At 44.3% G+C, this 13,779-nt stretch overlaps 1 protein-coding gene across 1 annotated transcript; it reads left to right on the forward strand.

Moving 5' to 3' along the window:
• Window positions 1–481: 481 nt before the first annotated feature.
• Window positions 482–13,422, forward strand: oprd1a (opioid receptor, delta 1a; the record flags this gene model as incomplete). Its single annotated transcript, XM_080023781.1, has 3 exons — window positions 482–714; window positions 12,313–12,668; window positions 12,899–13,422. The coding sequence occupies 3 exons, from the start codon at window positions 482–484 to the stop codon at window positions 13,420–13,422; spliced, it is 1,113 nt and encodes a 370-aa protein (XP_079879907.1).
• Window positions 13,423–13,779: the final 357 nt, after the last annotated feature.

Here is a 13,779-nt window from a genome sequence, read left to right on the forward strand (position 1 = left end):
CAATAAATGAATTATATGAAATATAAATCACACACACGCACTACGTTTAACGGTTTTATAACAGATTTGAGTGTTCCTTATCGAATCGATTTTTTTCTCGCGACGCAACGTTGACGTCGACGCACGGTTAAAAGGGGGGGGGGGGGGGGGGTCTCACTATGGTCGCAGTCAGAGAACGAGAGGGAGAGAAAAAGAGAGAGAGAGAGAAAAAGAGACAAAGAGAGAGAGAGACGAGCACATGAACCTTTGCAAGACGGACCTCCAGCGTCACTCCAGACTCAGCGCACTTGGGTACACAGACGCACCCCGTGATAATCCAGATTTTGAGGGGGAGACTTCATATAATACATTTTTCTCTCGTGAAACATCGTAACTTGTGATTTTTTCCCCCACTTGAGAATCTCTTCACGCTATTAGTGGATTCACCGTCCGAGCGAGTGTTACGGGCGTGTATCAGCACCACCACTAAGTGGACAACGATATGGAGCCGTTCACGGTCCCCGGCGCCGACCTCTCCGACCTTTACTCCGTCATCCCCTTCAACGTGACCGACGAGATGGCGCTCCTGGACGCCGGGCAGAACCGCTCGGAGCGGACGGGTCCGGCCAGGGGCGCCGCTGGGATCATACTGGCCGTGTCCATCACGGCTCTCTATTCCGTGATCTGCGTGGTGGGACTTCTGGGTAACGTGCTGGTGATGTACGGCGTGGTGAGGTGAGCCCACCTCCTTTCTGTCAGTGTCTCAATTTGTATTTATTCATGCTTATTTATTATTATTATTATTATCATTATTATTATTATTATTATTATCATTATTATTATTATCATTATTATTATTATTATTATTATTATTATTATTATTATAAATAACATTAATATTATTATCATCATTATCATCATCATCATCATTCTTCTCCTTCTTCTTCTTCTTCGTCTTATTATGCCTTTTAAAATATGTTATTTAAAAAGTCGAACGCTTGAGTAGCTTAATGTCTTGTCTGTCTCTAATTGCACGAATAACGCTCGGAAAGCGTTCCTTGACTGTGGTGCTTGAGTAGCATGTTTACGCACGCATGTGCATATGTGCATTGTTGTACCTCTATGCATGATTGACATAAAAAATAAAAATAAACCTTTTTCTCCATTAGAATCATCGGTCTGTCAAAAACTGGGAGCAGTATCACCCTACTAAGCGTACAACATTCATTTTTGTACTTGTACCCTATGTACTATATAGGGTTATACCCTGTGCAGAGTAACCCGAGAATACGGTTACACTGCGTATCCTACCTTATAGATACTATATGTTGCTATAAATAAAATCATGGTTCTACCTTCAACCTATAGGATTAGAACCTAGAATACAGGGAGCAGAGCTGACCCCAGGGTTTAGGTGGCCCCAAAGAGAAATTTCTGGCCCCATAACACAGAGATCAATCAATAAAAAGTCAGTGAAAAACAAACCTTGAATTCAGTTTGGTTGGTTTGGCTTGTTAAAATTATTACCTTGGTGCATCACAGTAGTAGAAGATGCCCTCTAACTGTGTTTCATGCAATAGCTAAACCTTCAAAAAGAGATCCATAGATCCATGGATTCTACATCCATTTAATTGTATATTTCCGACAGCTACAACTGTAATAGACACATGATCAGATAGCAGTTTGTTTGTTTGAGACTTTATTATCAAGTCTATCAATGCACTGGGCCAATTTATGGTCCTGAAAAATCAATGTTTGTGGTTCCGTAAACTAATTGAGAGAACGTTTTTTGGTTGGCTGCCGTGGGCCGAAGGCTGATCATTTAATTAAGCTCTAACTGAAAGAAGTAGAATAAAGTGTCTAGCTATGTTCCTATTCATCTATCCATCTGTCTATCTATCTATGAAAGCATTAATCTACTTTTTACTTTGCTACGTTTTCCATTTTTACCTTCGTTATAACTAGTCTGCTTTAAACACAGATTTGTTCACAGACTCACCAATTTCCAAATGATTTCCTGTGACGCAAACAAAACAAAACAAGGCAAGATTTTGGGGAAGCTTCAGTTAATTTAGTTCACATTAAAGATTTGTTCAAAAAGTACAGATTGTTCGCAAACGCGCTAACATTATTGCCAGCTGCCTGGAAGAAAAATAAACATCTGTCTTTTGACCAAACTTACAAAACAAGAAAAAGAAAAACAAGAAAAGTAAAGGAAGGACTTTCATTTTGTTACTATTAGTATGTTCAAATGAGAGATAGTTCACCTACGTTGTCACCAAGTTAAGTCCTACAGGGAACTATTTTGCCTATTTATTAAAGGCTTCCTTATTTGCTTGATTAGCCTACCCGGTCTACTTAAAAAAAGTTTGTGCTTTTTTTTTCATTTTTTTACACTGGCCCACGCAACCTAAAAAATATTAAACCGAAAAATTAACTCGTGTTTTGAGTAATTTCTAAACTAAGTACTTTTTCTACTTTTGCTTGGGTAGGTTTCTTAAATATTATTTCTTACAAGGCTTACATGACACCTGTAAAAGCAAACCTTGCAAGCTTCAAACAAGACAAGCCCTGATTTGACCCAAGAACAGCTATGAATCCTTCTGGTGGAGGTGCTGTGGGTCTTTTTGGGAAGTCAGAATTCCCTCACTGTATGTAAGGCTGCCGGCCAGTCAATACTTTACGTATTAATTACTTTCTAATCTCACAGAGTCTCTGCAGTCTTTCCTGGTCACTTGGGACTAGTGGTGATTAGAATGTGTTGCACAGTAGACACTAAATAAGAATGTGTTCACATCAATGAAAGGTGGCCGATCTGGTTGGAACGAAGTCCTCAGGGTGAGTGCTTCAAGCTATGATGATAAAACCAATTTGGTTATAAGGGGATGAACTCAAGATCTTCGCTTAGAGGGCGTTTGTTTTATGTTGCAGACTATCAACGTGAGGAAAATATTAGAGATGAGAGAAAGCCATTTTCTGGAAGTGGCAATCTTAGGATTGCCAAGTCAATGCATGTGTAGAAAAGCTGGAGAGAGACTAATCCACAAAAAGGTGAGGAGAGAGACAGTGAGGGAAAGAGGGATAGAGAGAGGGAGCGAGCCAGCGAGAGTGGGCCTAGACAGAGAGAGAGAGAGAGCGAGAGAGAGAAGGTGGACATGTACGAAATAGATGAGGGCAGCTGAAATGGTGACAAAGCAATTCACAAGTGCTGATTTTCTCTGTGTTTGGGTTTCTGCAAGTGAGAAGACTTATCAGCTGTGTGAGAAACCCTACCGAGCTGAAGGAAAGTTGATATTAACCACCCTACCAATGGGTGATCCAGGCATTGGTATCCTTCATGCATATGGGGGCAATGGTGGTGCAGCAGGTGGAGCGGGTCATCCAGTAATCAGAGGGTTCCTGGTTTGATCCCAGGCTCCCCATGGCAGCACGTTGAAGTGTCCTTCAGCAAGACAATGAACCCCCCTGCTGCTCTCGATGAGCAGGTTGCCGCCATCGATGTATGAATGTGTGTGTGAATGGATGAATGTGAGGCATGTATTGCGTCTTTGAGCTTTATAAATTGCAGTCCATTTACTATGGGGTGGAGCCACTGCAGTGGGGTGTGGTGAATAGGTGCGAATAGGTAGTAATGGAGGGTGCCTACTGGCCACTTGATGGCGAGACACTGCTTCACCCCTGTGCTGTACTTCATCTCCCACTCAAAGAGCTTTGTGTTTCTGCGCGTGAGAAGACTCATCAGCTGTGTGAGAAACCCCACCAAGCTGAAGGAAAGTTGATATTAACCACCATTATGTCTCGTTAGAACAGCCGTAAACTCTTTTGATTGAGATGCATGCACAATGCAAAATGCAAAATGCAATCGCAAAAACGCCATTGGGTTGAAACTGTGTGCATTCTCCTATTCAGATTGGTCAAGCATCATCAGGGCTGCTGTGAAGATGTAGGCCCTTGATTGACACTAGAAATATCTCTAGGAAGCCTCTTGTCTGGTCGGCAGAGCAAGTTAGTGGCATTCCGCTCTGCATAGCACCCCAATCTTCACTCCCCCAGCCCATATTTTAAAGGATATGTTTGCTACTTTTCAACCCAGGCCTTATGAAAATGTGATTTCCATCATTTTTAGCTGTTCATAGCAGAACCTCGTGAAAAGCTTTGATAGTACTCTGCTACAGCTTCTCACTGTGCTGAAATTCGGTTTCGCCAGGAAAATGTTTAAGACTTAAAAGCTTGTTACATCTTCTCTTTGAAAATGGGAAATTGGCGTTATTTGCATCTGCATTGTCCCACGTGGCTTAGTGTATCTTTTTTTTTTTTTTTTTTTACATATTTTTAGTAACAACACAGTAACAACACTTCGTAATGAAAATTACTTTTTGAAATAGTAAATCCAGAACATAATGTTGGCTACGGTAGGTTGCCAATAGGAAGTGATGCAACTTCCTGTTTCTAGTTTCTTGGGTTAGCACCGATGTAGCCAAAAGACATGAACTACGGAAGCACAAAGAATCAATAAAACCCTGAAAAAACGGACAAAATTCACGGTTCGCATCCATTGCAGCTTTATCCCTGCGACATGTACTCTCTGGGCAACACTCTGATCACGACCTCCCAGCCGAGCTGGTTATTGTAGATTTACATACTGCCGATGTATCAACACTCGATCAACAAGATGAATGACTGACTGAATATTGAAGCAGTCGCAACTGACCATGTTCAATGGTGTCCAAGTTGCCAGGGAGATCAGAAAAAAACTTAATGTACTACCTGTGTGATTGTGACCAGGGGTAAAAATAAGATACTCATCAATAAATGCTTCAGTAGTCAGTGGCTACAATTCACGGTCCATTTCGCAACATCGGCTCTCAGAAAATCGCCACATATCCGAGGTGATGCTCGGTCCCCCACACCTGCTCAATGTGTGGGGATGAACTAGCAAATGAAAGTGTGACGGCAAGCGGATCAGACAGCCATGATAGCCGGTTGGGTTGCTGCCTGTGCCCAAGTTTAGTAATTAAACCATCATGCGCACCATCTGTGATTCTCTTCGAAGGGAGGGTGCTTGATTCACTGTAATGTCACATCTGAGGTGGGGTGGGTGCATGAAAAGCCATTAATAATGGAAAATGAAAATAGGAATTCACCCCTCCTGCGCCTCCCTGACACACACACACGCGCTCTCTCTTTCTACCTCTTCCCAATTACATGTTGAACCATTAACCACAGTGTGACCTCGGGGGCAACTAATTGAGTGTGATGTGCAAAACATGGGTGGGAAGTAGGAACCGCACCCCATCTTTCCAAGCAGCCTCCATGTTTTATGCATTAACAGCTGTCACACATGAGGCAGTGATGAAAAGAACAGTGTTTTGGTGCAGCCAGAGAGCGTGTTCGCTGCTTACAGAATTGAATACCTTGTAAAGACATCACTACCTATATTTCCAACTACCTACCTGGACACTTATCAGACTCACTATCTACTTTCCAAACTACCTACCTGTTTAGTTGACTAACTACCAACCTACCAAACAGACTACCTCCCCAACTATCTACGGTAACTAACAAACTCCCTAGCTAGCTGCCTGTGGGAGACTGTACCCACATCTCCAGGTTCCAGGAGGGATAAGGAGACTTTCGGACAGTGAGGTGCCCACGGTGGGATTTTTAGAAAAAAATCACACCACAGGCCTATGGATCACCTTAAACTTAAAGGGCTGGAGAGCCAGATACCAATGGGTGATCCGGGCATTGGTATCCTTCATGCATATGGGGGCAACGGTGGTGCAGGTCATTCAGTAATCAGAGGGTTCCTGGTTCGATTCCCGGTTCCTCCTGGCAGCACGTTGAAGTGTCCTTAAGCAAGACACTGAACCCGTAACTGCTCTCCATCAGCAGGTGTGCACCTTACAAGGTTGCCGCCATGAATGGGTGAATGTGAGGCATGTGTTGTGAAGTGCTTTGAGTGGCTTTATAAATTGCAATCCATTTTCTATTGGGTGGATCCACTGCAGCAGGGCGTTGCGAATAGGCACCCCAGGAGGTAGTAATGGAGGGTGCCTACTGGCCACTTGATGGCAAGACACTGCTTCACCCCTGTGCTGTACTTCATCTCCCTCTCAGAGAGCTTTGGCTGATGTACAGGGTTGATGGAGGTGGAGGTCAACATCCTCCACTTGCCCATCACTCTGCAAGCAGAAAGGGAGAGACTAATTTAGTGCAAACTCTAAAAGTAAAGACTATTTTTGTTTTTCCTTCCCAAAGGAAGACTTCCCAGTCCAGTTGACTGTAGAATAATCATCCCAGGGAGCCCGAGCGTGTTTCCACTCACTCAGGCTTTTAGACTTCAGCTGGAATAGGAAACCCCCCACAGCATTTAGCGGCTGGATTTGGTGAGTGGGCCTGTCATGAAAGCTTAGATAAGAAAAACAGGGGATGGCTTTGCATGAATCACAGCTCAATTATGAATAGGAATCTGTCAACAATTTAAATTGTCTCCTTTCATGACCGATGTGCTGCATCAAAAGACATTGTAAAATGAAAACAATAGACTTTCGTAAGACCCTCAAAGGTTTTTAGTTTGCCTCACGGTATGCCTGTAAAGAAAAACTATCATCCAGCTATCATTCTTCTCTTTCTGTAACTAATGGCCACTTTTCTTCCAAAGCATGACCATATGAAGGCTCAACATGCTTTTTCATCCATGTCTCTATAATGTGTTCATAGGACTACAGAAGAAGCTGTAGCGTTGTCTTGCTTTCTTGTGGGAGGAAACGTGGACATGGGGTTCGGCCAGTCTGCGCAAAGTCTGTGTGCCTGTACAGATACAAATTTAGGTAGATCATAATTAGAAGGCGTTGAACTCACTGCTATTTATCAAGTCCACCTCTACTGTGCACATATTCTTATGTTAAATTGCATGTGTTATCCAGATTAAAGGCCTTATGTGATTGTGTGTTCTGACAGACGCAGACAGACATTAGGAGGTGAAACTAAATATGTTGTGACCAAAATGGGAAAGACTCCTCTAGTAAAATAAGGTGCAGAGCCGAAAGGCCCTTTCTTACAGCACTTACTCAGGCCGCTAACCTGGAGATTATTCACAGGGAGCCACAGTCCACAATTATGTTCCAGTTACAAGAAAAGAAGAAGAAAGAAAAGAAACAGTCTTTATTTATCACGCAACACACCACACTACAACACATGCTTGCACACACACACACATGCACATGCTTTGATGGTGGCCGGTGAAATGGATTCTCTGCTTTTGACCCATCCTGGCTTGTCCTTCCTCCGGGGGCACAGCCAGGAGCAGTGGGCAGCATACGTGGACGCACCCGGGGACCAGGTGATAATTGTCCATCGCTGGTCAGACGATGATGGGTGCATGTTTTTGAGGGGGGTCCTTACTGACGTGAGGTGGAGGAAACCCCATGTGAGCACGGGGAGAACATGCAAACTCCACACAGAAAGGCTCCTATTTGGGAGATAACCCACCGGAGCACGGACAAATTGAGGTACTTGTCTTCTGATCCCACAGCTCACAGGAAAGAAGAACTGTGTACTTGGTATTCTATTATATTACATTACTATTATATCAGACAATAAGAAATGTCTTGCTCAAAAAGAAAAGGGTGTTGAGAGAGATGAGAAATTAATTTGACAATTAGGAAGAATAGGAACAATTCCATGGCAGACCACGCAGTGTTAGGAAAGAGAAGCGGGGAGCTTCACAACCCTGCCACATTTAACAGGCCTCCATGGGCTCGTTCCAAGCCTCGTTAATTGTGTCTGCGCAATGCCGGGTAGAGAAAAAGTGCACACTAAGAAGGATCTTATTGGCGACAGATAAGAAATGGCCTGTCCTCATTCTCACCGTTGGCACAAAATGAACGTCCAAATGAGAAGTGCAACATCTGGAAAAAAAATTGTGATTCAACCCAGTAATAGGTCTGAGTATGGCAGTGGCAAATCAGAGAGCCATTGCCGCACGGCAATATAATGATTGGCTACAGTGGAGCTGAAGCTACTTGCATCAAGCCAAATTGATATGATTGATAACCATGTGGCAATGCATAATAAGACCGTAGGCTATAGGCTACCGCATAATCCTTTATATTTTTATATTATCAAGTTATCATCATCATTTCACAACCACTCACAATTCAAACAGTTGTTCATACAATTATGGAGTGTATAAACAACAACCAACCAGCAAACAATCCATTGTACAATATATAAACTTCATCCACAGTTAGAAGTAAAAATGCTAGTGTCGGTGCACCATAACAAACAACTACTGGCGTTGGTACATCAATAATAAGCACAACAATGCAATATGTACTTCACCCACAGCAGCCAGTGTTTCCTGGTGTACCTTCTTGGTGTTCTTGGTGAAACATTATGAACAATCTCCTGCCCCTTCCTTTGGTGAAGACTTACTGTACAAGCCCAGGTGCCATAATGTTGAGCACAGTAGGTGCAAGCTGGTGTATTTGAGTACATTTCATTATTTCAAGCATCCAAATATGCAGAATTTTAAGGAACATATGTATTACATTTGGTGTTTTGAAATTAAAAATGATGTGTAAATCTGGGCATACAACACAGGGTATTTGTATGCCATTGCATTCAATACAGAGTTGATCTGCAAGTGGAGTTAAAATTCTCAACTTGCAATGCCACTCTTCATTAATTTTTATAACTGCTTGCAATAACTGTCCCGTGGACAACCTGTGGGATGCCAAAAGCCCAGCTTTTTTGTTAAACAAGATCACCACCAATCCCCCTCTTTGGAGAATGATCTTACTATGTTTTGATCTATGAACAACTAATCATCATAACTTTTCCAAGAGGGGCTGGGAGAACCACCACAGGTGAGACGGATAAACACAGAGACAAACAGCAAAATGTATTTGACAAAACATGATTAAGTTGTGAAGTCGAATTAAATCGACAAAAAATTGGAACAGCAATTACGGCACGTGGCCTCTTCCTGTGATAGCTATGGCAGTAAAGGAGAGAAAGGGAGAAGGCAATCAGGAGGATGTTTGGGGGCGTATTCGAGGCAGATGCTGGTAGTGTGTGTGTGCCTGTGATGAGTCCACATCTTTGTGTGTGTGTGTGTGTGTGTGTGTGTGTGTGTGTGTGTGTGTGTGTGTGTGTGTGTGTGTCCATTCACCGGTGTGTCTATCGGTGAATGGACAGGACTTCTCCCAATTAGTTCTGGTATATGGGTCGTAGCACCTCCAAGCAGCAGAAAAGGCCTCGCAGTCAGTCGTCCCACAGAGTCCCACAGCCCTATAGACACTCCACGACCACAAAAAGCTCTGAGAACAATGCACTGCAGCCACAGATGACCCTCCAACCCACAGAGAAGCCAGGAGCAACATCCGCGCATGACCCTGAGGTGCAGAAACCAGTCCCAGAGAGCACAAAGTGACCTTTCACCCCCGAGTCGCACACATACAAACCACCCCCTTGTGCATGCATGAGAAGCACCCGAGCAGAACCCAGACGGGCACCAGGCACAGACCACAGGCCCAGACCTGGGCCCCGCAGCCGACAGACTGACACCCTGCCAGGACCGCCTGCCTCGTGTGCGAACCGACAGGGCCCCCACACCCACCACTGCCCAGCGCAAACGACGAGATGCCCCACGCGGCCACAAGCCCTGAGCGCTCACCTAAAAAGCTGAGGGTGCATGGTGTAGAGCACCCCAACATCAACCCACCTGGGGCGAACTGAGCCCCGCAGACAGTGGCAGAGAAGTCATGCAGCGGAAGCAAGGTCAACCGTCGCATTAAAAAGTGCCATTACAGGTTGTGAAGTTGAACTCCACTTGCAGACTTACCCTAAAATAGAGAAAGGCCGCGCAGCTCCACGCAGACCCTGCACGGCTGACGTGGCCAGTGGAGCTCCAACAGTGGATTCAATAGGAAGCAGCACTTACTGCACGCTGCACCGCGCCCGTATGCTGCACCAACATGTCTGGTGGACTTCTACTGTGATATGGTAATACCGCAGTTCACATATGGGTATTGAATCGTAGGGGGCTTACTGAACGGACAAGGGACAAGCCGCCAAAACTCCACCACAGCCAGCGGGGTGCCCAACTGGTCATCCCCGGCCAACCACACATCCACACCAAGCCACCTGCACCCTGCCACCACGGAAATCCAAGTGCTCAATGTGTGCTGTTTAGGTATGCAGTTAAAATTGCGGCATGTGGGGGTGCGAGCCATCCAAGCATTTCGAAGTCACTCGCACCCCTCCTTCTCCGCAGACCCTGGTCTTGTTGTGTGTTATTTGGAGTAAGATATGTTTGGGTGTGTATGTGTTCTAAGCGAATATGAGTGGTTTTAAATGCAGGATGGACGTGAAGCACGCCAGGGCAGGAGCATGACGGGCAAGGTCGCAACCGCCTGCCACATCCCTATCCGCATAGCTCCCAACCCACCCCATCCAGCAAACCCTAGTCCTATTGTGTGGAGTATGGACTGAGTTTGAGTTCCAGCACTTGGAGAGATAGGAACGCACGGGTGCAGTTGGCCAGGCAGCAGCCCCACGGGCCCCACCCCGGACCAGACTGTGCCCAGCGAACATATCGTTAAAATTTTCCAAAACTCTAAAATACTGAAAATGTGGGTGCTGACTAGTAAACATACTAAAACTCAATGGTTTTTCAAGCACCAAATTGTTTTTAAATCTTCTAGCACTTCTACAGTGGCTTGCATCTGTTATATGAGTTGCATTTGGCGTGTGACAGAATAAGAGCCTGTTATCATCTTGACCAATAGAAAGCAACGCATTCCAAGACTCTCCAAGTCTCAGCTGGCTTAATGTGCCCTATGGTTTTCAACGACGACCTTATTTCATTGAAGAAATTAAATATTAAAAAGATGTATAATAGTGACATTTCAATATTTATAGGCAGGGTTAATTAAGTTGTTAATTTGCATTTTTACCTATTCAAATTAAGCATCTGGTGTAAAGCATTTTTTTTTTTTTTTACCACGACAGTTCCCTGCTTAGCTGAGGCCATTAAAAAAATGGACCCTTTTGAAGGACCCCTGGGCTTCACTCTGCACTGTCGCTGTGAAAAATGACCCCAGGAGGACAATCAATACATCTCTCCATTCCTACATGAGGTCCTGTTCATTCCAATAGTTACACAACGCTCTATGTGAAAACGTTAGGGATGAAAAAAGCTTTTTCCCCAGCTCCATCCGTTTTTGCAAATGGAAAATTAGAAAGTAGCCCCAACACTATGTCATTAGCATGCTCTTATATATACAGTAAGAGAATACATTTGTAAAATTCAGCGTTTTTTCAGCGTGCACTCTTATGAAGTAAGGTATCTCCATATTTCATGACAGTAATTCAGACCATTAAAAATGTATAAATCATACATCATGCATCATGGCCAAGACGAGAATGTTTGACCCCAAAACGTCTAAATTGAATGAATTACTTTACCAAGTGGAATTACTTCAGTGCTACAGTATATATTTTTTATTTTTTCATTTTCTTTCTCGCTTTTTGAGTGTGTGAGTAGAATCGTTTTTATCACAAGACGAACGGGAACACACACACACACTCACACACACTCACACACACACACGCACACCCACACACACACACATACACACACACACACACACACACACACACACACACACACACACACACACACACACACACACCCACAAAACAACAAAACAGCCATGCCTCGTTCACAGGCACAGCGATCCCTGTCCTGACGCTTGCCACAGATTGCTAACTACCTGCTGATGAACTGACCATCAGATGATTGTGTGGAAGACACAACACACACACACACACACAGGTGCTTTCATTACAAGTGTTGCTTGATCGAACGAAGTGTTGGATGAAACAATTATCTGATGCTATTCGCTTTGAATAATAATTATTGAATTGCCATCACTTGCTCCACCCCTGCACACAACTATAAGTGGGAGGCCGTTAGGTGTACATCTACACAGTGGCAGAAAGCCAAGTATTCTATATGAAACATAATTGAAATAAAATGTAATTTGATAGATAATCATTCTCATTGCATTTATTTTATTTTGAAATTATCTTTTATTTTTTATATTTAAAATGTTCTTTATTTATTACTTAAGTGCTTATTATGAAACAAAAAATTAACTAATTAATTCATGATACTTTCGTGAAGCACTGTAGTGTTAGTGTTACTTTGGGGAGTTAAATATCCTGTATTAATTGTGCTATACAAGAGAATATTATTATGATAATTATCTGCCACATAATTAAAAAAAACCCTCCAAAAATCTTCAAAAAAACAAAACACAGATACACCAAGATGAAGACGGCCACCAACATCTACATCTTCAACTTGGCTTTGGCCGACGCCCTGGCTACCAGCACCCTGCCCTTCCAGAGTGCCAAGTACCTGATGAACACGTGGGCCTTCGGCGAGGTGCTGTGCAAGGTGATCATAGCCATCGACTACTACAACATGTTCACCAGCATCTTCACCCTCACCATGATGAGCGTGGACCGATACGTGGCCGTATGCCACCCCGTTAAGGCACTGGAGTTCCGGACGCCAGCCAAGGCCAAGATGATCAACGTGCTGATCTGGGTACTGTCCTCAGCCATCGGGGTGCCCATAATGGTCATGGCTGTGACCAAGGTGGCGGACAGCGGTGAGACCATTTTGTTAGTGCTCTTTGCTACTTTCGATCTCAGTGGTTTATGGAATATGTTGATGAGTTGAGTGGACATTTCCACATTTCACTCTACATTGCGATGAGAAAGTGCAAAATGTAAACATTCAAAGCTCTGTTATTTTATACTGATAAAGTGCACTTGGGCAAACACATACACACCTTTGAAGAAACTTTACTCACTCTGTTTACCTTACCTCTCTTTCCAGGTAAAACTGTGTGCATGCTGAAGTTCCCTGACCCTGACTGGTACTGGGACACCTTGACCAAAATCTGCGTCTTCATATTTGCCTTTGTGATGCCTGTGATGGTCATCACCATCTGCTACGGCCTGATGATCCTCCGCCTCCGCAGTGTGCGCCTGCTCTCGGGCTCTAAGGAGAAAGACCGCAACATGCGGCGCATCACGCGCATGGTGCTGGTGGTGGTGGCAGCCTTCATCATCTGCTGGACGCCAATCCACATCTTCATCATTGTCAAGACCCTGGTGGAGATCGACAGCAGGAACCAATTTGTGGTGGCCAGCTGGCACCTGTGCATCGCGCTGGGCTACACCAACAGCAGCCTCAACCCTGTGCTCTACGCCTTCCTGGACGAGAACTTCAAGAGGTGTTTCCGGGACTTCTGCCTGCCGTGCCGCGCCCAGGCCGACCAGCACAGCCTGAGCCGGGGCCGCAATGCCACCGCAATGTCGGTCTGTGGCCCCTCTGCGGTGGGGAAGCACCCCGTATGACTAGGCATGACGCGGATCCCAAGAGGCTCACAGAGGATCCAGCAGGAACTGCAGTCGGAGGTCACCCAGATCTCCACGACTGAGTTTTGAGACAAGCCTTGACACTTTTTTTTTTTTTTTTTTTCAAGGCGTTGTGGGCATTGAGAGGAACGGCTCGTGAGTTTGCTGATAACACAACAGAACATGTGAGGTCTTAGAAAAGTAAGACTGCAGAAAATAGTGGTAGTGCAAAGGATACTTCCTAATCTGATGTGGCCGATATAAGAAAAACATCAAAACTATCCTAAGTGCTTTTGGTGAAAAAGCATTCCATTGCATTAAAGCCTTGGAGACATCAACATCAGTAAAAGTTGGCAT

Source organism: Zeus faber (genome assembly GCF_960531495.2).
Source record: "Zeus faber genome assembly, chromosome: 1".
In the NCBI taxonomy this organism is placed as follows: Eukaryota; Metazoa; Chordata; class Actinopteri; order Zeiformes; family Zeidae; genus Zeus; species Zeus faber.